At 32.0% G+C, this 21,867-nt stretch overlaps 6 protein-coding genes and 1 long non-coding RNA gene across 8 annotated transcripts; 3 read left to right on the top strand and 4 right to left on the bottom strand.

The window, feature by feature from the left end:
• Nucleotides 1-473: 473 nt before the first annotated feature.
• On the top strand, nt 474-1,755 carry LOC107359103 (uncharacterized). The gene is made up of 2 exons (XR_001568015.3): nt 474-689; nt 1,094-1,755. It is a non-coding gene; the product is annotated as an uncharacterized LOC107359103 (long non-coding RNA).
• On the bottom strand, nt 1,629-3,334 carry LOC107359102 (CDAN1-interacting nuclease 1). Its single transcript, XM_015925550.3, has 3 exons — nt 3,178-3,334; nt 2,351-2,723; nt 1,629-2,287 (listed from the first exon to the last, which is right to left on the bottom strand). The coding sequence occupies exons 2-3, from the start codon at nt 2,721-2,723 to the stop codon at nt 1,749-1,751; spliced, it is 912 nt and encodes a 303-aa protein (XP_015781036.2). The 5' UTR covers nt 3,178-3,334; the 3' UTR covers nt 1,629-1,748.
• An 812-nt stretch (nt 3,335-4,146) lies between these two features.
• On the top strand, nt 4,147-5,273 carry LOC107359105 (uncharacterized). Its single transcript, XM_015925553.3, has 5 exons — nt 4,147-4,299; nt 4,364-4,496; nt 4,554-4,750; nt 4,808-4,925; nt 5,043-5,273. Exons 1-5 carry the CDS (start codon nt 4,245-4,247, stop codon nt 5,263-5,265), a joined length of 726 nt encoding a protein of 241 aa, XP_015781039.2. The 5' UTR covers nt 4,147-4,244; the 3' UTR covers nt 5,266-5,273.
• Nucleotides 5,274-6,179: 906 nt separating this feature from the next.
• Nucleotides 6,180-10,680, bottom strand: gish (casein kinase I gish). 2 transcript variants are annotated; one of them, XM_015925551.3, is made up of 8 exons: nt 10,582-10,680; nt 10,304-10,536; nt 9,647-9,757; nt 9,388-9,536; nt 9,081-9,312; nt 7,429-7,748; nt 6,939-7,189; nt 6,180-6,826 (listed from the first exon to the last, which is right to left on the bottom strand). In XM_015925551.3, exons 2-8 carry the CDS (start codon nt 10,434-10,436, stop codon nt 6,772-6,774), a joined length of 1,251 nt encoding a protein of 416 aa, XP_015781037.1. In that variant the 5' UTR covers nt 10,437-10,536; nt 10,582-10,680; the 3' UTR covers nt 6,180-6,771. The 2 variants fall into 2 exon arrangements, with proteins under 2 accessions (XP_015781037.1, XP_015781038.1); XM_015925552.3 differs by having other exon boundaries at nt 10,304-10,509.
• Nucleotides 10,681-12,249: 1,569 nt separating this feature from the next.
• LOC107359324 (mitochondrial glycine transporter) lies at nt 12,250-13,841 on the bottom strand. Its single transcript, XM_015925808.3, has 3 exons — nt 13,342-13,841; nt 13,182-13,272; nt 12,250-13,101 (listed from the first exon to the last, which is right to left on the bottom strand). The coding sequence occupies exons 1-3, from the start codon at nt 13,509-13,511 to the stop codon at nt 12,454-12,456; spliced, it is 909 nt and encodes a 302-aa protein (XP_015781294.1). The 5' UTR covers nt 13,512-13,841; the 3' UTR covers nt 12,250-12,453.
• Nucleotides 13,842-16,697: 2,856 nt separating this feature from the next.
• GAA1 (glycosylphosphatidylinositol anchor attachment 1) lies at nt 16,698-18,908 on the top strand. The gene is made up of 3 exons (XM_015925733.3): nt 16,698-17,148; nt 17,209-17,728; nt 17,839-18,908. Exons 1-3 carry the CDS (start codon nt 16,786-16,788, stop codon nt 18,825-18,827), a joined length of 1,872 nt encoding a protein of 623 aa, XP_015781219.1. The 5' UTR covers nt 16,698-16,785; the 3' UTR covers nt 18,828-18,908.
• Nucleotides 18,828-19,508, bottom strand: LOC107359253 (guanine nucleotide-binding protein subunit gamma-1). Its single transcript, XM_089266735.1, has 2 exons — nt 19,291-19,508; nt 18,828-19,132 (listed from the first exon to the last, which is right to left on the bottom strand). Exons 1-2 carry the CDS (start codon nt 19,432-19,434, stop codon nt 18,986-18,988), a joined length of 291 nt encoding a protein of 96 aa, XP_089122861.1. The 5' UTR covers nt 19,435-19,508; the 3' UTR covers nt 18,828-18,985.
• Between the last annotated feature and the right edge of the window lie 2,359 nt (nt 19,509-21,867).

The following is a 21,867-nucleotide window of genomic DNA, read 5'->3' as shown; positions in this document are numbered from 1 at the left end:
GCCATAGTTTGATAATCTGTAAAAAATTTGTAAACAAAAGCAACTTCATCTAATTTGGATTGGTCTAGTTTGTCACACAGGTTTGACCATTGAGATACTTATGGTCAACGTGATTGACGACACAAATCTAGACCATTTAACCAGTTTTTTTAGTCTTTGAAGGTCACAGCTGTTAAAAACTGAAGATCTTGTTTGCTTGAGAGCAATGTCAGGTACATTATGGTGCTTTTATTGCTTAAAGGATTATGTTAACAGCAACTGGTATGACCTGAAAGGGAGAGCAAAAGCTTTTAAAGTTGTCTAATTATCATGAACCTGACCCGGGGTGGTTTTCAGTTGAACCCATGATTGGTTTAAACGAATGACAATTAAAGAAACAACAACAACTGCGCTGATTGCTAAGATTGTCTCAATATGAAGCCAACCTTTTCCCCAACAAAACCTGGCTTTGTTTAATCACCTTCATCTTGGTAAAATTGTTCACTTTTAAACAAATCTTGAACCAGTCAACAACATTAACGTGTAAAAATTTCCTCGAATCTCTTCGTTTAGTTTTTGTTATTCAAATTTAGTCAACTTTAAACATCGACCAAAATGAAATTCAACCTTTTCGTAATTTGTACCATTTTCTTAGCAATAACCATCAGCTATACCCTAGCAGCTCCTCAATGGCTCGGACTCAACATTCCGTAAGTAATTAAACAATCTAAGAATTTGAATTTGATGAACAAAACCTCTCTTCATAGCAATACATTTAGAGATACAATAAAATTGTAAACAATTGACGACATAGATTTCATTGTAATGATTATAAAACAACAGAATTGTTTATAAATTGTTTACATCTTTATAAATCTAAATATATTGCTGTGTTGAGATGTTATCAGATGAGTTTGACATTTAATTCATTTTCCTTGTTCATTTACTGAATTGGTATAACATTAACATCTTATAACCTTTGGTATTAAACAAAATGATTCTATCAGTGTTGAGCGTTTCTTAGATTTCACTGATTTTATTATATTTTAACATGTTAATCAATTAAACAATGTTGAACAAGTATTAATTTAGATATATTTTATCTTTTTATCAGAGGAATCATCAATCTTAATCGTGACCAAGGGTATGAAGGTTCTGGTTTGGGAATCGATGTATTGGGTGGCTTGGTTCAAGTCGGTGTAGCGAGGAATCGCCTTGCTCCAGGCGGTGGTGTTAGAGTTCATGTTGGATAACCATCGACCATTTGATTGGAAATTTGAAATTTCATTTTCTTCATTAATTTTTAAATAGACTCATAATTGACGTGTTTTATTGTTAATTTCATCTCTACAATTCACCTTCATAGAAGAGTTTAAAGCCTTGAATTTGGTTTCTTCGTTTGCTCATTAATTTAAAATTATGAGTAGACTCAAGAACAATCAAATTTATATTAATTTGCATTCTCTCCTGAATGTAGTTCAGTAAATATTTTGAATTGTCTGTCCTTGTCACTATTTGAATATAATAGTTTACTCAGTTGGACAACAATTGATTATTTTTTTACATCTAATTTCTAATTGTACATCTGACAAAAATGAAGGTGAATTTGGTGAGATGGCATGGAACAAAAACTGTAAGCTATTAAGAAATCACTATAAACTTATTTAATTATGGGTTTTAAATAAATTTTGATAAAAATATAAAAATTACGATTGAATTATTGTACAAGATATCACAAATTTAAATAAACTTGAAATCACAGATAAGAATCACAAACGAAGGTTTGCCAATTGATTTGCACATTCATGATAGACTAGTTCTTCGGCAATTATTAATTTGGGATCTCTCTTCATCACACTACGTGTACATCCATATTTATACAAGATCAGACCACGACCGAATCTATTGGCATACGAATTGAACTGATACTTGAGATAGTCTTTGTGGCAGTGTCCAGAGGCGAAAAGAGCTTTACATTCTATCCAAGAAATGAAAATTCTTGATCTTGAAAATTCATCAGTTGAACACAACTGACATAGAGGTAATTTTACAGGAGGTAAAATGTACGCTTTTGTATTGTCTGATGATAAGACTATCTCGATTGGAATGTTTAGTTTGAAGTCTGGAGTAACATCGAATTCTTTCGTCCTTAGTGAATTTTCTGAAGCGTAAGAAATGCGAGCTTTCTTAAGAATCTGAGCAACTTCATATTCAAATAGTTCTCCAGCGTTACGCATAACACAATGGGAAAGTTGACCGAAAATGGGATCTGCATATTGAGCCATCATTACTTGAACTGCAAGTTCTCCTGTGAAAAGTAGAGGAAACGATAAGTTAAGATTTTATAAGGTAATTTGTCAGATTTACTTACCATTGGGAATTTCATTAGTGTCTTGTAACCACTGCTTAACAGTAAGTTTATCACTAATATTGAGAAGAAATCTTTTGGCTACGATTGTTGGACTAATATCCAGCTCTTTGGCGATCTCAAGAATGGTACCTTTTCCATTTTTATAATCGTCATAGGCTTTAGCCCAGTCAACTTTTCCAACTTTAGCTCTTGTATCACTTTGATGTACATACATGATCAAACTCAGAATGAGCTTTTCTTCATATCCTTCTTTTGAATATTTTTCAAATAAGGCGTCCAAAACATCTTGAATATCAACAGCTTTAATGGTTTGTCTCAATTGTCTGAAGTCTTCAACAATTGAGTTATATTTCGAGTTCTCCATGATGGTCATCTTTAAGGAAATATAAAACACAAAAATAAGCTGAAAAAGGCTGAAAGAAGACGAAGTAACTGAATGTAAACTGCAAAGTTGTTTCCAAAATCTAAAACAGACCAGCTTTGGGTCATTATAAGTTGAAAATTGAAGCGAAATTAACATTTAACTCCTTTTAAAGTGGTACGATCTCCCTTGAGAAGATTATCATTATCATTATCTTCAGTTTCAATTTCAAAACTTGATGAGCAAAACTTAGAAACAAAAGACAGTTGCATACGGATTAAACAGTAGATTAACGACTAGAAGATTGAAGTGATTAAACCCATCCAGACACTTAAACATGAATTGACGATGAAACTTTGTTATGGCTGGATCTGGTTAAACAAAGGTCTCAAGTTTACAGCAGTGGAATGTTTGGAAGGAAAGTTGCATGCAAGAGTAATTGGAGTAAATAAGAGAAATAACTTACCTTTCCAATATTTGCTATTATTAATAACACAAGCTGATAATGACAGTCTTTAAATTCAACAAATAGCAATTAAATAATCAGTTTTGATGGTTGTACATGCGAGAAACTAAATGTTGAACGCTGTGAACAAAAACTTGAACCGCCAACTGGGGACCGTATTCAAAGTGAAACTCTTGTAGCTCAGAAATTGAAAATTAACAATAAACTGAAATTAAACATGCAACCGTCATTGATTAATTCAATCATTATATGCTAGTGAAATCTTACATTCATTTTATGACTGTGCGAATGAAAGATCAAAATTGATATGGATTTTAATTGAAGTTTGCTCTCCATTTTTGCAGTCAACATCAATTTTAATATTTCAAACATTCAATCGCAAACAATTTTCATGCTGTTGATCTACTGAACAATATAATTCAAAATTTCTTTCAAGAATAAAAGGTAATCTAACTCAGAAACTTAATAACCTCACAAATCAATCATTAGATGTTGACATGAAATTACAAAGACTTGCAACTCAACCAATAACCAAGAGCCAAGCTTACTGTTTTTGATGCCTTAAAAATTGAAAATATATTTTCTATGAATTGAGTCAATTTAAATTGAGGTTGAATTGTTTATTAAACCTCAAAATCAAATGGCAATCATAAGATTTTATATTTTAAATGCAACTAGACTAAACAAGACGAAACTTGAAGGCTGAAACATTAGATTGATGAAATTGAAAATAGACATTTCATCTCAGCGTGATTCAATTTCATTAAGAATAGCAATGAGGTTTTAATAATTCTAGTAACAATTGAGGAATACAAAGAAATACAAAACAGAGGCTCAAGCATAATAATAATCAGAATTGAAGGAATAATTGCAAGTAAGAATGTAAATCGAAAGCTAACTGGAGATGAAATTGGAAGCAATGGTCATCATTGAAAACAACCATCTCAAGGTTGCAAATATTAATATTAAAGTAGCCATTAGTTACTCTGATCAGTCAGTTGATTGTTGGATAGCAAACTATAACATTTAATTTCGCATCTATTTATTTCCATTGAACAACACCCATAATGCAGTCAACAGTTCTAGCTGCTTTATTTGGATTTTTACTTCAATCATTATTAAGTGAGTAATCTATTTTTAATTGTCTCAAGATGGTCGTTTAACAGTGTTAATCAACAAATTTCAGGTCAACAAATTTCATTTCAAATCAAAAATCAACAAACAAACTGTCCAAAACAATGTAACCAACATTCACCAGTTTGTGCCTCTGATGGTAAAATGTATCGATCAAAATGTGAGATGGAAAAGGAAAATTGTGGGTAAGTTGAAGTTTAATCAAATTTAGACAATTTACTAATCATTTCCCATTCCCCAAGTAAAAATGTTACGGTCGTAGACTTGAACTATTGCATGGGAGAATCGTCTTGTCCTGAATTTTGCCTTGAAATATATGATCCAGTCTGTGGTGACGATGATAGGATGTACTCAAACAAGTGCCTAATGTTGAAGATGAATTGTGGCAAGAAAAAGGTTAAAGCTGTGAACAAATCATTTTGTATTGAATCAGCTAGACGTAAGTAGACTTAAATTGTCAACAATAGCTTATTAAACAGCCTCTTTAACTGATCAGGATCTTCTCGTCGACTTGAGCACTGCCCGAAACACTGTTTATTAGTTGACAGACCTGTTTGTGGATCTGACTTGCAGCTCTACCGCAATGAATGTGTTATGCGTCAAAAAAACTGCGGGTAAAATAATTTATCTATTTCCCAGTTTATTGATATAATTATTTTTAATTTATATTTCCTTTTTCCCCAAATTACTGTCATTTAATCAAGTTAATTTATTTTACTCTTGTCTTGCAGAAAAAAGCTCTCAGTGGTTGATATGAAAGAGTGTGTACAACAGCCAAATCCTTGTCCAACGCGATGTGTAACAATTCCTGATCCAGTTTGTGGTTCAGATGGTAAATGGTATTTGAACAAGTGTTGGTTTTTAATGCAAAACTGCGGCAAATCAATAGCTAGAGCATCAGATGAACTCTGTCCTCGCAATTTGCTTCCTTTAATTTTTAATAAAAGCAATTAAACCTTTAACTTGATGTCAACTTAATAATTATTTTAGTGAGTTTCTCAGACAATTGATGGTTGATTCTGGAAAATGGTTCAATTTTTTTCTACTAATCATATCTCATAGTGAACCTCTTATTCACATCAAATCATTAACCCTGACCACTACTGTATTTACAAGACTTAAGTCAACTGTTTCAATAATCAAATTTAATTTAATGTGTATTAAAGTTAAAATTAACAATTGAAGTGTAATTTTTCAACCAAATTTGATTTCAAGAGATGATTTGAGGCCCTTTTCTTAACTGGAGATTGTTTTGCTCATTGGTGTTCCAGGGAGTCAATCTCATTGTTTAAAGAATGGTTTTTTTTTGGTAACATTTTAATTGTCAAATGGACTAGGTCAAATGATCGTTTTCGTTAATGAAATACTTTTTTCACGTTCATCAAATAATTTTCAAATTTACTTTTTAATCACAGATTTTAGTACAACTGTATCATCAACTCTAATTAACTGTTGACCAGCACTGAAACTCAGGTAGAACAATAGAACTTTCGCATTCTATTTATAAACCACTTTGAGATCCGATAAAAGACTGTGCAAATATCAAAAGTACGGTTTATGATTAACTGATCCGTTGAGCGTCTGATAACGAGAATAAGAATCACGATAACTTAAAAAATTTTTTGGTCTAGGTAATGGATAAAAGTCTAAACTCAAGTGTCTATAAAGGTTAAAGGTTTGTATCCATGAGCATTGAACATTTTGATTCCATGGGGGGTTGAGCTAAAAGATAGAAACTGCAAATTTTGAACAAATTCAACCAATTTGATGAGCTAATATTCTGATAAAAGATTTGATTTATCCAGAAAATCCAACATCCGATGCACAGGAACGTGAAATGTTAAACCATCCAGAATGAGCAAAATGAGTTATCTTGGTCATGATAAAGTCTTTGCTATCGCTCAGACAATTAATTTTTATTGAAAAACGATGAATCTGCCTGATACCAGAGCCAGTAAATTGTACTTATACATAGACAACTCAACATGATCTGATGCTCCGTTAAGAATAGTCCAGACAAATGCAAGCATTTATCAAAGTTGTTAATTCGCTTAGATCATTTCACTCCAAGCATTTCGTTGCATTGATTTATGTTAGGATGTTATGAGCTATCCTGTTGGAACTTTGCTTTCAAAATTTACAGAAAAATGCTCGATCTAAGTGGACAATGAAGGGTTTCGATTTTGGTCCGTTGCTGTATCCTGTTTTCATTTCTCGGAGTAGAATTTGATATAAAGGAAGATAAGAATGAAAAGATGAAAAGGATGGTAAATAGGATGGTGAAGATGGACAGTGACGAAAGTAAGAGAAAATTCAATGATTGTGAGAGAAAGAGAGATAGATATATATAGAAAGAGAAAGAGAGCTTTAAGTCGTCATGCAGATATAAAGTCCGAGAGGAATTTTATGGAAACAGATTCATTCCAGCTTAGGATCGATGAAGCTGAAATATACCATTAATTAATCTTTGGGTCGAGAAGCTTTCTTCTTTTTCTTTTTGTAAAAACAGCAACATCTATAATAAAAAAAGAAAAAACATTTTTAATTTAAAAATTGTCGTATAATAGTAACAATTTTATAAAAAAGTAAAATATTTTAGTAAATTAGATAATTTGAAAGATACTTACTTCGTTTCGGATACAACCTCCACTTCAGCCGGATCTTGGACTCTAGATTTAGAATGACCGGTTCCTGGATCATCATTAGTTAATTCTCCGTTAGTTGAGCTAACAACTTGCACTGAGCCATGTCTATCGGCTGGGGTCAAGTATTCTTTCATAGGTCCTATATTTTTATGGTAATCCTTTTCAATTCTTTCATTTCTCTCTCTTATTTTAAATCTATCTGAATCTACACTTTTATCGCCATCCGCCCATTGCTAACAAGTGAATAGGTCAAAGTGGGAAAGTGCAATAAAAGTGGGTAGACATGGCAACAGAAAAGTAGATGGAAAGTTTGTATAAATATGGAGGAAAAAAAGGAGGAAAAGATTAATTAGATAATGTATATTAATGCCTAATTAAGCAGGAATAAAATCTTCCTGGATTATTCAATGAAAAACAAATCATCAGATGATTGAATAAGGCATGTTTTCATTGTGATTGATCAGAAACGTACTTGATTTACTGAGTACCAATCAAATACACCATCATGTGAGAATCCCTCTCGGTGAAATAGATCGATAAATAATTTTTTAAGATATTCGTAATCTGGGGTTTCAAAGAAGTCCAATCGACGAACATAACGTAAGTATGTAGCAAACTCTTCTGGGAATCCTTCACATAAAATTTCAATCGGAGTAGCTCGTTTTGTGTCCCCAATCTTTTGATATCTTTCTTTAAGAGTATCTGCTTTTAATCCTTGCCAGGGCAAACTTCCCCGAAGGAAATACATGAACATATGCCCAAGAGCTTCCAAGTCATCTCTACGGCTTTGTTCTGTGAATAAATAATTAAAAAATTGATTTAGATAAATTTCAAAACAATGAACGAGCAAGGTTCAGTATACTGTAATTAGCAATGTTTCGATAGCTATGAATAGAATTAAATTCAATAAAATGACAACTAATCTTATCGGTGTGGATTCAAAATGCTTGATGAACTCGAGTTGATAAATAGAGAAGGGAAATACTTTTTAGAAAAACAGAAAAATCTGAAATTATCTATGATAACGAGATAATGAGTTCTAGTTTCAACAGAATATTTTGACAGCCAAATATAAACACCAAAAGTTTTGTTTTTTCAAAGCTAATATTTAAGGTCTGAAATTTTTGGATTATCTTTAAGGTAAGTTTTTCAATAATATACACATATAAAAAATAAGTTCAATATTATTAATAAAGCTTGGTGAGGCTTATAGTTTGAAAACGAGCTAGAGGGTGCTAAAGTGGTTGTATTTGTTATTCGATAGTAAACATTTATAAAATCAGATATCTTAACTGATTAAGAAATCAGGATCAATAAACAATCACTGTTATACAAGAAACATAAAAGATAGTATTTCTCATACTCATAGCAATTGTCAATTGTTCTCTTTGCGGAAGAAACACTAAAATAAGCTGGAAGAGTTTGTTATCAACTATCGATTAAACCAGATAGCAGGAAAGGAAATTAGATTCATCAAAAGTCAAAATCACTTATGCTACAGTTTGTTAAGGAAAAGCACTAAAAAATACCTAAGATTGACCAATAAGACCGTAGATTCAAGTGTCAAAAGCAATTTCAAATTGAAACTGCGTGAATGGTCAATTTGTATTGATTATAATAGTTACTTAGTTCAAGTATTCAACCTTAACCACTATTTTTTTAGAAGTCAACAAAAAAAACAAAAGATCTTTTTTTGGTGTAGATAATAACTTGAAACAAATAAAAAACTCAAAAAAAGTCAGCAATAAGCGTAAACGCATTTTTCAATTGTATTATTTGGCATTTAACTGAATCTAAACCTTCAAAATTGTCGTAATACCGTCACACTTGTAATCATTTTCTGATCGGTTGTAGCACACATATTCATGCTGCTTGAAAAAAATAAAGTGTGGAATGACTTGGCTTTCATTGTTTAAAGTAAATTGTAACCAAAACGTTATTAAGTAGATGAAGCTATTGAAAAAACTAGTGAATAGGTTAAAGGAGAAAAACTTGTTCACCAAAAAGAATGTCTACTCAGAAGAGATAGAATAAAATACTAGTATACAAGGACTTAAATTAACAGGATGACTGTTAAATTTACGGTTTCATGAGATGACTAAAAAGAAATAAGGGATTCCTAACCTTTGCCAAGATGTGTGTTGATACTCATGTATCTGGCAGTGCCGGTTAAACTTTTATGCTCTCGATAAGGAATATGCTTATTTGTCTCTGGATCGATGTACTCCTTAGCTAGGCCAAAATCTATCATATGGATTACTGTTTTCTTGGAGTTCGGCCTCCCCAATAGAAAATTTTCAGGTTTGACGTCTCGATAAATGAGATGTTTGGAATGAACATATTCTATCCTATTAAACTGTATAAAGATGAGAAAATAAGCGTCAGTAACAATAAGGTTTAAAGTTGTTGTTTATGATCTAATAATACGTACCAATTGAAGTGCTATCTGAATGACTGTTTTAACTGAGAAACGACGTTCACATAGATCAAAGAGATCCTCTAAGCTTGGACCCAATAATTCCATAACCAAGGCATTAAATTTACCACAAGGTCCAAAGTAATATATTTTAGGAATGCCCTCTGGAAAGATCAAAGAATAATTGCATTAGTAATATCCAGAATTTATGAGTAACCAAGTCATCTTAACATTAGACTTCTTTGATTAGTGCAAAAACACAAACTAAATTTACCACAATTGCCAAGAAGTTTGTAAAATCTATATTCCAAATGTAATTGTGGAGCTTTGGTTTTCATTGCTTCCAATTTAATGGCTACATGTTCGCCAGTGTACAAATTTTTACCTGCAAAGAAGAAAAGATCAGAATAAAACGGTAAGTTCTTTCAATTAGCGACAAAAAATTAACAACCTATAGCTTTATCTTGAGCTATCGCCAATACAGTTGATTGGAGACATGACTACAATCAATCCAGTCCGGATTAATCTAATTCTTATGGCTCATAAATTAATTATACCGGTTGTTGTATAAATGTTACCAGATTATGATTAGATGGTTAAATGAGTGAACATGAGAGAATGTGAACGATAAAAGAGGAGAAATATATAGAGAAATGGAGAGAAGGGAGAGGTGATGTGAGGTGAGAGAGGAAGAGTCAAAGGCCGGAATAAAATGAAACAAAGAACGAGAAGGTTAGCATTTACAAGATTTACTGATGGCCAAGGTGAATGGTTCCTTTCCTTCCCTTTTTTCCTACTCTCTTCTCTTTTCATATATGTATGGTTCAACTATCTTCCCATTCAACCAGTTTTAAGAAAAAAAAGAGGGGAGATGAAAACAGATAGTACAAAAAAGGCCAAACTCCATATTTTAGGCCTTTGATAAACTTACCTAGTCTAAGTTCACCAAAATTACCGGAGCCAATTTTTTTGCCCACTTTGAAATTAGGTCCAACCATGAGAGAGCCAGAGGCACCTCCAGTTACACTCGAAGATGCTGAAGATATTCTCATTTGAGATTGCATTTGAAAACAATTTTGATGTTGACGGGTTTCACTACTTCTCTTTTTGACTCTTGAGCAATCCAAGTAAAAAAGTCTAGACAATTAATAAACAAATAGTCATCTTTGAGAGAAGATTAAAACAAACCGTTGGGTAAAAATTTGTTACCTGAACTTAAAGTTATCATCAAACACAATAAAAAGTAAGATATAAATAATTAACCTTAATTATAATCACAATTAAAAAAAGAGAATTTTCTCCATAAAAGAAGTATATTGGATTGAGTTTGGCGAGTAAACCAAAGCGAACAGTTGAGCAAGTGTTCTGCGCCATCTATCGACTATCTGTTCGACTGGTTTAAATTGTTGCCAATAGAAACCATACTTGATTTGTACAATATTTAAGTTTTTATCACTAGTCTAAATGATTGATTTTATCATTTTTGTACTACAATGAACTGCAAGGCCTTGTACATAGCCCATAATAATAATAATTACAGAACAAGTGGACTCTCTTTGTATATGTGAACCTAATAAGACTCTTGAAAGATTACAAAATGATTTCAAATCATTGTTAGATTTCCATTAATTGGATTACTTTTATTGGTCAAGCGAACTGGGCAAAGTTGCCAATGTTCAACACTAATACGCCAATCTTTCCAGTAAACCTAAATGGTGAACCAATTAAAACCAGATGGGTCAGTTGAAGAAAAATTAAGCTTGAAAAGATTTTCAATAGTCTTCGAATGTCGGCAGAAATGTGCTCTCAACCATGTAAAACGTGCTACTGATTATAATCCCTGAAGCGTCTTTTTTTGTGGCAACTGACTGTTTACATGGAAGACAAGACCTGAAGATCCAATGTTCAAGATGATGCGAATATAGCTTCTAGAAATGGTCTTATAATGATTTTGAAAATCAGCCAGCGACTACATGGATGCTGATTAGGTTAATTGAGCTCAAACATTTTTCCGTTGCTGTTGAAGCGGCTTTATCTTTATGACTTTAAATCCCAGAGTAGTCTCTAAATCTATTCACTGAAAATTTTAATGCTTAATAAGCCTCGAAATGTGTGTAGAGTTGACGCTGTGTTTCCGCTTTTGAAATCAATTGAGTAACCGTCTTTTAACGACAGGTGTAACTGGGTTTAATTTTAGTTTCAAATTATAATATCCATGTTGATTACTCATTGTATTGATTGTTGGAAATGTAACAGTTTATCTTATGTAATAGCCTAGTGTAATTTGACTCCGGGGTAACCATTACTCAATTCAATTTCGTCTTCTTACCCTTAACTACATTTTCAAATTCATCTTTAACTACTCTAATTGTATGGTTATTATTTCCTACCTTATTAATCGTCATTCAAGTGTCATTTAATTATCTGACATTTAACGTGACTTAGTTTATCCATTTTCGTAGCTGGTCATTAAGCATAAATGTTGTTGTAGTTTGTTGTTGACCAGTTGAGTTTCTCATAGTTATATAAGGAATAACAAATGTAACTTGAACTTAAATTGTTCAAAACTAGCATCTTCTTTGATTAATTTTATAAGAAAAAAAGCTTCTGAGTTGATAAAAGAGGATTGTTCAGCAATGGAAATATCAAAGTGTTACAATGCTAGTCATTTGATTTTCCTGGAAGATTTCCTGAAATTGTGGGTTTCGCTACTGAAAGTAGAAAAATTTACTAATTAAATAACAATTTCATTCTTACAGCTTATTGTGACGACAATTTAAATCTAATTCCAAGTAAAATGGGTTAAGTACAAGCAAACCCAGACCACCAGATGTAACCTAAAGATTGATTATGAGATAAAAAAAAAGTAGAATCAAATAATCAATAAGATTTTGGCTTTAATTTGCATCTTGAATGCTTGAACGTGAATGATGACAAATAAATAAATGCATATAAATAACAAAAGAAATAGGCAAATAAATAAAAGGTCAAGTTTTTGGAGGAGGAGATTGGTATGAAGATGATAACAAGATAACAAGATAACATGATAAAAATGAATATATTCCTAGGAAGTTGAACACATTATTTGACTCCTAACGTACGAATACAGTGTTCAAAAATAGTCCATGTAAAAGCAGTCATTAAAGCTCTTCTCATTAATCGTGGAGTTAACCCAATAAAGAAACCAATTGATCCTTTATCTTTAAATATTATTGCAACCGATGAACTTAATTCAGGAAATCCTTTTGGATCAAGTTGCATTTTGGTCTTTACAACATCAGCTGGATGGGTAATAATGGAAGCAAAAATACCTGAAATAAGGCTACAAGTAAAATTTATGAACGTCTTCAGACTGGGTTGTCGCTTGTCATCATGATCTGAAGTTGTAATATTTTTAAGTTGACTGTAAAACATATAATAGATTCCAGAATAAGGAGCATCTCTTAATATAGTTGGAAAGGCTCCGGAATAGAGTCCACGGAAACCATGTCGGTGGTAAATTAATTTAAATGCATTTGGAATACTATTATATGAGAAATTTCCACTTTCATAATGAGTTTTAATCACGGTAACGGGAAGTAAAATCGATGCTGATAATGAACGTGCAGAAAGTCCAATAAGCATGGCTTGAGATGCTGATGGTTTCTGATTGGCACCAGTGATTAGGGTTTGAAGTTGATGGAGTGAGGCAAAATAAAGTCCAACTCCGGGAATACAACGTAAAAGAGACTGGAAATAAAAGAGATTAGGAAAAATGAGTTAATTGTAAACATCTCTTCAGAATTTAATAGTAAACTTAAGATAATTACCGGAACAGTTCCTTTCCATAATCCAATGATACTTTCAGTTCGAACCACATCAGTAAAAGTTGATACCATTCTCATCCTATGCATAGCAACTCTGTTTAAAAAGGTAATCAATAAATTAGAAATCAATAAAAAAACGTAACTTAATGAATAATTTACTTACGGTGAAGAAGAATTGGCTAAATATTCAATATTTTGCATACGAGTTTTAAGTAGATCCAAAGGTTGAAATAACAATGTTGAACATGATGAACTGAAGGAACCAATGATGAACGACCGGGCAATCGGGTTCTGTTGGAGATATTCAGTTAATTTGGTTGAATTAGGTGACATATTAAATTAATTAACAAGTGAGATGATAGATGAAATAAAACAACAGTTAGTAACAGTCGAAAGTTAACAAATTAATTATCTTTAGGAAACAAAGTAGCAACCAAGAGGATAATAAAGAATGAGTGAAAGCAAGAAAAAAGTGATGATTAAACATTATCATTAATTGTTTCATCCCACTGAGATGACAATCAATTAGACCACCGCTTGTAAGCTACAACTCAATAATAGTCTAATAATCAAGATGTACAATCAATTCACTGATTATAATCACAAATCACACCTTTGATACGTATAATCAAAACTAGATAGACACCAGAAATGCCTAGCAGTGTTTTTTAACTGCCTTGAATCGTTCGGTATCCATTAACCGCCAATATCAATATCTAGATATTAGAGATATCGATAGATTGATTGAATAAATATGATAATCAAAGTTGATGTTGTTTTGATAATCTTATTGTTTCCTAATTGTGTTATTTACTCGAAAATAATAATAAAATATTTTTCCAACAAAGGATAGAGTTAAATATCATAATATGAAGATGGTTAAAACAATCAACGCTTTGGATCTGTAATCTTGATTGTGATTTTCCTGTTAGAGCTAGAATAAGCCAGACTCAATATCAATCGTCCGATTTGATCTGATTGATAATACTTCAATGACGTTTCAAGATGACTATCAATTCAACCTCGCAATATGACTAATTAACAAATAAACATGTTTACATCATTTTACTCATCATCCGGTGTTTACCAATCATTTGATTTGTTATCTATTCAAGCGTAAATTAACAAAATCTGAATCTCTTGAATTTTGGAACTACTTAATGCGTTGTCAACAAATGAACAAAAATTGACTTTGGATATGAAATATTTTAGTTGAATGTCTCATAGCAATTCAAATTGATACCTGAAGGAAACTGATTCAAACCAGAATGATTACGAATCTTGAATAAGTGACAAGAACTGTTGCTCAACAATCAATTGAAGCTGACTCAATCATTGAACATTAATTTTTGTCTTTCATAAAACAGCTTCATTTTGAATTTTAACTGCTTAATACAATGTACAATGTATTTATAAGTTGCTTGATAATTATCAACATTTCAACATGATTATTGGGTAATTTGTCTTGATAACAATTAGAATCCAGGAAAAAGCATAAATCAAGTTCAAGAATCATTTATTTCAAGTGAAACAGATAATGTTGTGGGTCGAGAAAAGATGAATCGCTTGTGATTTATAATTTCATTTCATTTCTTTCACTTCTTCCAATAGACTAAACCAATTTACCAATTAATTGATGAAATTATTCACATAATGAAGGTAAAAGCTTTGTAAGCAATAGAGATCAAAGAGGAGTCAAGCTAACATAGAAAAGGCGAAAACCAGAAAACCAGAAAATTAGAAAACTAGAAAACCAGAAAACCCAAAAAAACAAAATGAGAAGCAAATGATATTTTCACCATTACTTGTGTCTACGAAGCATTGAATGGAATGTTAACGGAATTAAGATTACAATTGAACAAGATTACCATTTAGGATTTGATTAATCACAATTGAATGATTAAATGAACACAATTACCTGATCAAAAAATTGCTTCACTTTAGCTTCCATTAAACAGATTGGAAAGACGGAAAAATTGGGTAAAAATGAAATGTTTGGGTTTGGGGAAGAACAGAAAACAGTGAATAAAAGATTTCGAAGGTTAATTTCAATCAATAATCAGGGTAATAAGTAGGGTTATAGGAATATTAAAATGACTCGTAATAATAATGATCAAGTCAATAAACTGTATTTAGTTGGAGACGAAACAAAAGTAAAAAAAAATAGAAGGAAGAATTGGCAATTTTTTTAATATTTCAAGTATTCAATAGGACTAATTATTTTAGACTAAACTGAGTAATATTTTTTACTGTGCTTAATTTACCAGGAAGAAATGATAATTAGTATGATGATGATCATCATGAGTCTCGTGTCAGCCCAACGTGTAAGGTTAATGAAAAAGTAAGAGTTACTTTTATTGTAGATAGTTATTGTTGCCAAGGTAAATGATAATGATTAAGATTATGAGTTGTACACTTATCAAGAAGTAATGATGTCCATATTTGGGGTTTCAATCACAATTAGACGGACCTTTTGTCAACTCTTGAGTTAATCAGTAAAAGTAAACTCAAAATGTGAACAGAAACTTCCATCATTATCATGTTTAATGATAAACATGATCATTTAGCTTAATATTATTATTCACATGGTTTTTACCAGCCAACAATTAGTATCTTAAAAAATGATTGTTCCGAGTGAAGCAAAGACTTAAGATTTGAATGAGAGTGAATCTGTGTGATGAGCTTCTGACCAAGCCACACATTTCCCAGGAAGAATCAACCCAACAGATGAAATAATTTAAATTTAGATGAAATTCTGGTTAAGAAATGGTTAATTTAAGGTCAGTGGTCGCTCAGATTACGACCGATTCCGGCTGACCTAATATAACATCAATATTTTTGTTTTTGTCTCAACATGTTTTGATACGTTTTTGTGTTCATCTCAAGGCTTGATTTGGTTTGCTTATTGTTGGATTCAGTTGATTTGGATTCATTAAATGAGTAGGAAATCAATTGTTGAATGTATTTATGTCTAATTTTGTTGTTTGGTGAATCCCTGATTTGCAAATGAAACGGTTAACTGTTGTTCAATATTGTTATCTGTTGAATTGTAATGTAAATATTTTGATCAAGTTGAGTTAACACTAATCATTATTTGTATTGACCTAGTTTGGTTTGAACGTTTAATTGTCTTGGTTGATTGCATTTGTTTTTTTGTGTTTGTTATGCTCATGGTTAATCACTAATCCTGATTGTCAAGGCTAGTTTAGCTATTAAATGTTAATATGGTTAATATGAGATTGATTTTAGGTATTGTAATGAATCTAAACGCATTAGGGTTGAAAATACATTAGTATTCAGTTCATTCCTTTAGATTATTTTACTGTTATTATTGTAAAAAGGATTGCTCTCGATATTATTTGATAAATTGTTATCTTTAATTATCTATTAGTGTGAAAAAAGAGTCTCAATTAAGAAATATTTTACTCAATTTACAATCTATTGAGTTTTTGATTCTGAAAATTGGCGCTTCTTGTAAATTCCTGTCATGGTTACCTCAATGTACCGTCAATGTTTGTTTGTGTGGTTGTCTTGGTCAAAACATCTTTCTGTTTTTTTTCTTTTCCTCTCTTTTAATTATTGGTGACATCAATTAATTAGCCTAATTATGGGACTATTAACTGATGACAAATCAAGTGAAGAGAGTGGAATAGTGAAATTATTACGGAATCATGCAAATAAAGTGTCCTTTTTGTGTTTCACCTCAGCAATCATAGTTGCTGCTGCTCTGGTAACTGAAAATTACGTTGACACAACATATTTCAGTGACAATGCTCTTCTACCTGGTCTAGTTAATCGAGAATTTACTAATCAACCATATCTTAAAGATGTATTAACCAGGCTTAGAAAGGTCGCTAAATCACGACCAAATGAATTAGTTGCTGATTGGCTTGTCAATGAATTCAACTCCATTGGCTTGCACGGTTATGAACACAACTTTACACTACATTATCCATTTGGTAAAGAACAAGTAAGTTTTAGATATTTTCGTTGATTTTAGTTATTAAATTGCCTTTTATTTTTGCATCAGGTAATCAAAGGGAATAATGTTTATGCAATTTTAAGAGCTTCACGGGCTCAAAGCACCGAAGCATTAGTGATATCATCGCCTTACCGAGCTTCCAATAATGTTTATGGACAAACCTTACCTGGTATTGCTTTAATGTTGAGTTTGGCCAAATATTTTTCAAGCAAAAACTATTTAGCTAAGGACCTGATATTTTTGGTTTGTGACAAAGAATATATTGGATTCCAGGCATGGCTTGATGCATACCATGAAGTTGATCGATCTTCTGTTCTTGACTATGGTTACCTAGAAGCAAAGAGTGGTCCAATTCAAGCAGCTGTGAATTTGCAGGTTTACGAAGAAGATATTGCTCGATTAGAGGTTAAGATTGAAGGTTTGAACGGACAACTACCCAATTTGGATTTGTTCAATGTTGCTGTAGAGCTAGCAACAAGAGAATCAATTACTCCTACTTTCCACGGCAAATCACATCCTTTCTCAGCAGATTTTTATGAAGTTTCAAAAGATTATGCATTAACAACAGGTAAAGTGATTTTCACTACAATATTGTTGGTTAAAGTCATTTATTGTGTAACATATTTCATTACTCAATAATTTATATCTTTTCTTTGTACCTCCATTTTTAAAATTCAGCCTCAATGATGATTTCGCAAGCAAAGACAATACCTACCGGAGCTCACGGGTTATTTCATAAATATGCTATACAAGCGATCACTTTGGAAGGAATTGGAAAAGTTGCGGCCAATCAACGCAAAGATTATCTATCTGCTCCTCTTTTCCAGGTTGGTCGGGTCATTGAAGGTATTTTCCGTAGTTTAAATAATTTATTGGAAAGATTCAACCGATCTTACTGGTTCTATTTATTACCTTCAACTCGTCGATATATTTCAATTGGATATTATATGATTCCATTTGGTTTAATGGCTCTTCCTTTGCTTTTCAAAGCTCTAAATATTTATTTGACCATGAAAAAAGTTGATCAGGATAAAAGTGAACAAGACTCAACCCAAGTTGAATCTCTTTGGAATGCTTTACCTTTCAACTTTTATTGCCATGTTTTGGGCTTTTTAATCGCCTCTCTACCCGCTTTAATCCAAAGATATTCATGGCTTTATCATGATTATAACTTGAAGTTCAAAGATACTATTTATTATACACTGATTTCTACATCTTTGCTTTTAATGTTCAATCCGATATTCCGATGGAAGCAAAAATCTGAGGAACAATTGAAAGCTCGTCAGTGTGTAGCACTAATCAATCTCGCTTTAATTTTATCCTGTCTATCACTTCTAAACATATCACTGGCTCTGTTTCTTACCGTCCTAATAGTACCGGTCACCTATTTATGTGTATCCATTTCCAATTCAATTTTACGAAAGCTTCTTGCTCCCTTCATCCTTCTTCTTCATCCTCTTTCAATTGGCTATCTGTGTATATTGGTTGTTTCATTCTTGGTTCACCATGAAACAGATCCGATGGTTCATCTCGCACGATCAGCAGAAAGTCACAAATCATATCTACTTAAATACCTAGAAGACTGGTATATACATGGCAATTGGACCTTTTTCTTTGGTTCCGCTTTATTTTTTCCAGCCTGGTTTCAAATTTGGTCAATTATTTAATTTTTATACCTGTTGAATATTATTTATGCTTTGATACTTTGAATAAAATTATAATTGGAATAAAATCAAATACAATCTGGACGAATTGTTTACGGATATCATACATTGATACTCATTGTAATAGTGTGGTAATCAAAATAGTTACAAAAAATGCTTTACTAGAGATCATTATACCCGAAAAAAGGCAACATGGATAAGAGACAGCCACAAATGTCATATCTAGGTCTCTCTCGAAATGGATTTTCTCTAATCGATTTGAATCCTTTCCACAGGTAATCTTTTTGTTCATGGGCTTCAGTATATTTCTTTAACACAATGCGGTAAATGATCAACGATAGATGGTAAAAAGATTAAAGAAAAGACAAGACAATTAAATTACAAAGAAATGATAAAAAAATAAATAAGCAAAACAAAGTTACCAAAAATGTTGCTCACAAAGAAAACAAAAACTATTTCAACTCACCTTTAAGTCTTCAACGGCCTTTGAAACTTTGATCCTTCGAATGGCGACTTCTCTCCTTAATTGTTTAATGTTTTGTTTTTCCTCCTCGATTTCACGGAGTCGCTGCCTCTCAAGAGCGCTGAAATGGCTAGAAGTTTGTGACATTTTTAGTTAGAAACTTGCCTACACGAATAAAAAAAATCGTCGATGGTAAACAATACTATTGTTGCGATGATATTTTTGTTTATACCAATAGTATCGATAGTTTTCTCAATAGTATCAATTTGATGGTATCAATATTTAAGCGTTTAGGTTAAGATTGGTTCAAACTTTAAGGTTTAATTTAGATTTTAGATTATTCAATAAAAAAACGATTGCTCTCAGTTGTTCTCAAGCTAGAGTGCATGTCGATTCAAGAGTTTACCCTGATTTCCTTGTGAATTAAATTTTCTTAAAAAGGCGCCATATTTTTGAGAAAATGAACAAAGAAAACTTGACCTAAGTGAAGGATCTTTAAAATTCCTGCATATGAATGGCTTAGGCTACCTTTGCTAATAAAGATAGACTTTTCTCAAAGGTTAAGTTGAACATCACAAAGGAATGGATCGACTTAAGCGTCAGTTTTACCTTACGACGCCTTTAGGTTCAACTCAAGCTTATGTAAATTACAACAAACTGTGATAGTTTTTAAAGCTTACAATAGCAAACGTTTTTTGTAATTATCATTCTTTAGTAATTTCCTTCCAATAAATGCTAATATGGGTATTTATAGTTGATGTTTGATACTTCTCGAAGATAATGCTCTTCCACTATTTCCAATATTAATCAGAGCTAGAGATAGAGATCTTAAATTTTAAACTAAAGTGTCAATTTTTTATTGAATTTTCAAAGTGACTCGGTGATTTACGCGAAATTTGGTTACAATCTTTTTTGAGATACAATATGCAATTATAATGAATAATGAATAATAATGAATTTTTTTGTTTTTTAACATTTGTTGATTACAATGGGGAAAAGATTCAACAAGGTAGATTCATTTTGAATGAGAGCATGAAAAGTTCTTTATCGAGATTCTCTTTGATTTTCCTCTTTTCTCGCATGTTTTTCTTGTGTTCTGCTTTCTTTTGGCGAACTGAATCTTTGGCAGCTTTGTATTCTTTCTCAATAGTCTCTAGACGCTGCAGTGTCTCTACATTTGTCTTTTTATTTCTTTCGAGTCTCTCTGATTCTTCTTGTAATTTTACCTGCAGATCACGAAGCTGAACTTCCAACTCTCCATTATTATTTCTAATTTCCTGAATCTGAGCTGATTGTTCCTTTTCCATTTTGTCACTTCTTTTCTTCAACTCGTCAATATGAGCTTGCTTGGTCTTGCATGAGAATCTGACGTTTTCGATCTCGTTTTCCAATAAAACAAGCTTTTCTTCAGATGTTTCCAATTTTTCTTTCAATTCATGGTAAGTTTTTTCTATGAAAGGCAGCTCTCCTAGGTTGGTCTTCATTTCATCAATTTTCTTACCCATAGTGATGAATGAAGTAGTTTTCTCCATATTTGAGTAAATTAATTTAACCAACTTTGCCTTTTCACCTTCTTCAATAGCACTTGCCTCTTGTTTCATCTTTTCAATTTCCATTTCTAAATGCTTGATGTTTTGCTCTCTATTATTGATTTCCACTTCTAATCGCTCTTCCTCGACTTTACTTTCCGCATTTTTAGCATTTATTTGCTGTAGTAGCAGGTCAGTCTCATGTTCAATTCGCAAATTGGCAGCTATCTTCTCTGAAAATGGATCCATGGACTCTCTCTCCTTCAACAGTTTGATAGTTTTTAAGCAATCTTTGGCAATATCGTTGGCTGATCTATGATTACCTATTTCAACTTTACCAATTACTCCTTGAGATTCACCCAAACCATTAACTTCGACGGCTCCGTTGACAAACTCGGCGAACATAATTACACAATCTCTGTAGTGTTTTTTTTCATTCTTATTACGAGTGACCAAAGTATCGTAAATTGTTTGAGTCAAGGGAACAATATCCTTGCAGACCTCAACCTGTGATTTCAGTCCATTAATAATTTTATCAATAGAACCATAAATCTCTTTTTTAATTTCACACTTTTGCTTTACATTTTGAGCGAAACCTTGAGTTTTGCTCATAAACTCACACAGCTCGTTGTAATACTTTTTCTTGGCGTGTCGCAGGTCTTTTTCCACATCCAAATCATGAGCAATTGTTACAGATTCAAAGTTTAATCTCTTTGCCTCATTTTCAATGTTCAATAATTGTTTTAAGCAATTTTCAGCATTGACTCCATAAGAGAAAGCAGAGCAATCAGCTTCTTTAACTGTTTGCTCACAAGGTTTAACATCTTGAGAACGTCTCTCGGAAACTTTGTTAGAATCCATTGGTTCACTAGTTTCAAATAACAATGTAATCAAAATAAAACTGTAAATTGAAAATATAAACTGAATTAACAATTATTAAAGAAACTTAAGCAACTGAAAGAGAGTTAAAAATTTAACAATTTGATCGAATATTCGAAAGAGAATTAAAATAATTTTATTCTCTTTAAAGCTCTTTCTAGCTCCATCTACT

The sequence above is a fragment of the Tetranychus urticae genome, chromosome 1, assembly GCF_039701765.1.
Source record: "Tetranychus urticae isolate SD_2017Ah chromosome 1, NJAU_TeUrti_SD_1.0, whole genome shotgun sequence".
In the NCBI taxonomy this organism is placed as follows: domain Eukaryota; kingdom Metazoa; phylum Arthropoda; class Arachnida; order Trombidiformes; family Tetranychidae; genus Tetranychus; species Tetranychus urticae.
The sequence above is the reverse complement of the archived record's forward strand: the minus strand, read 5'-3'. Positions and strand labels throughout refer to the sequence as shown.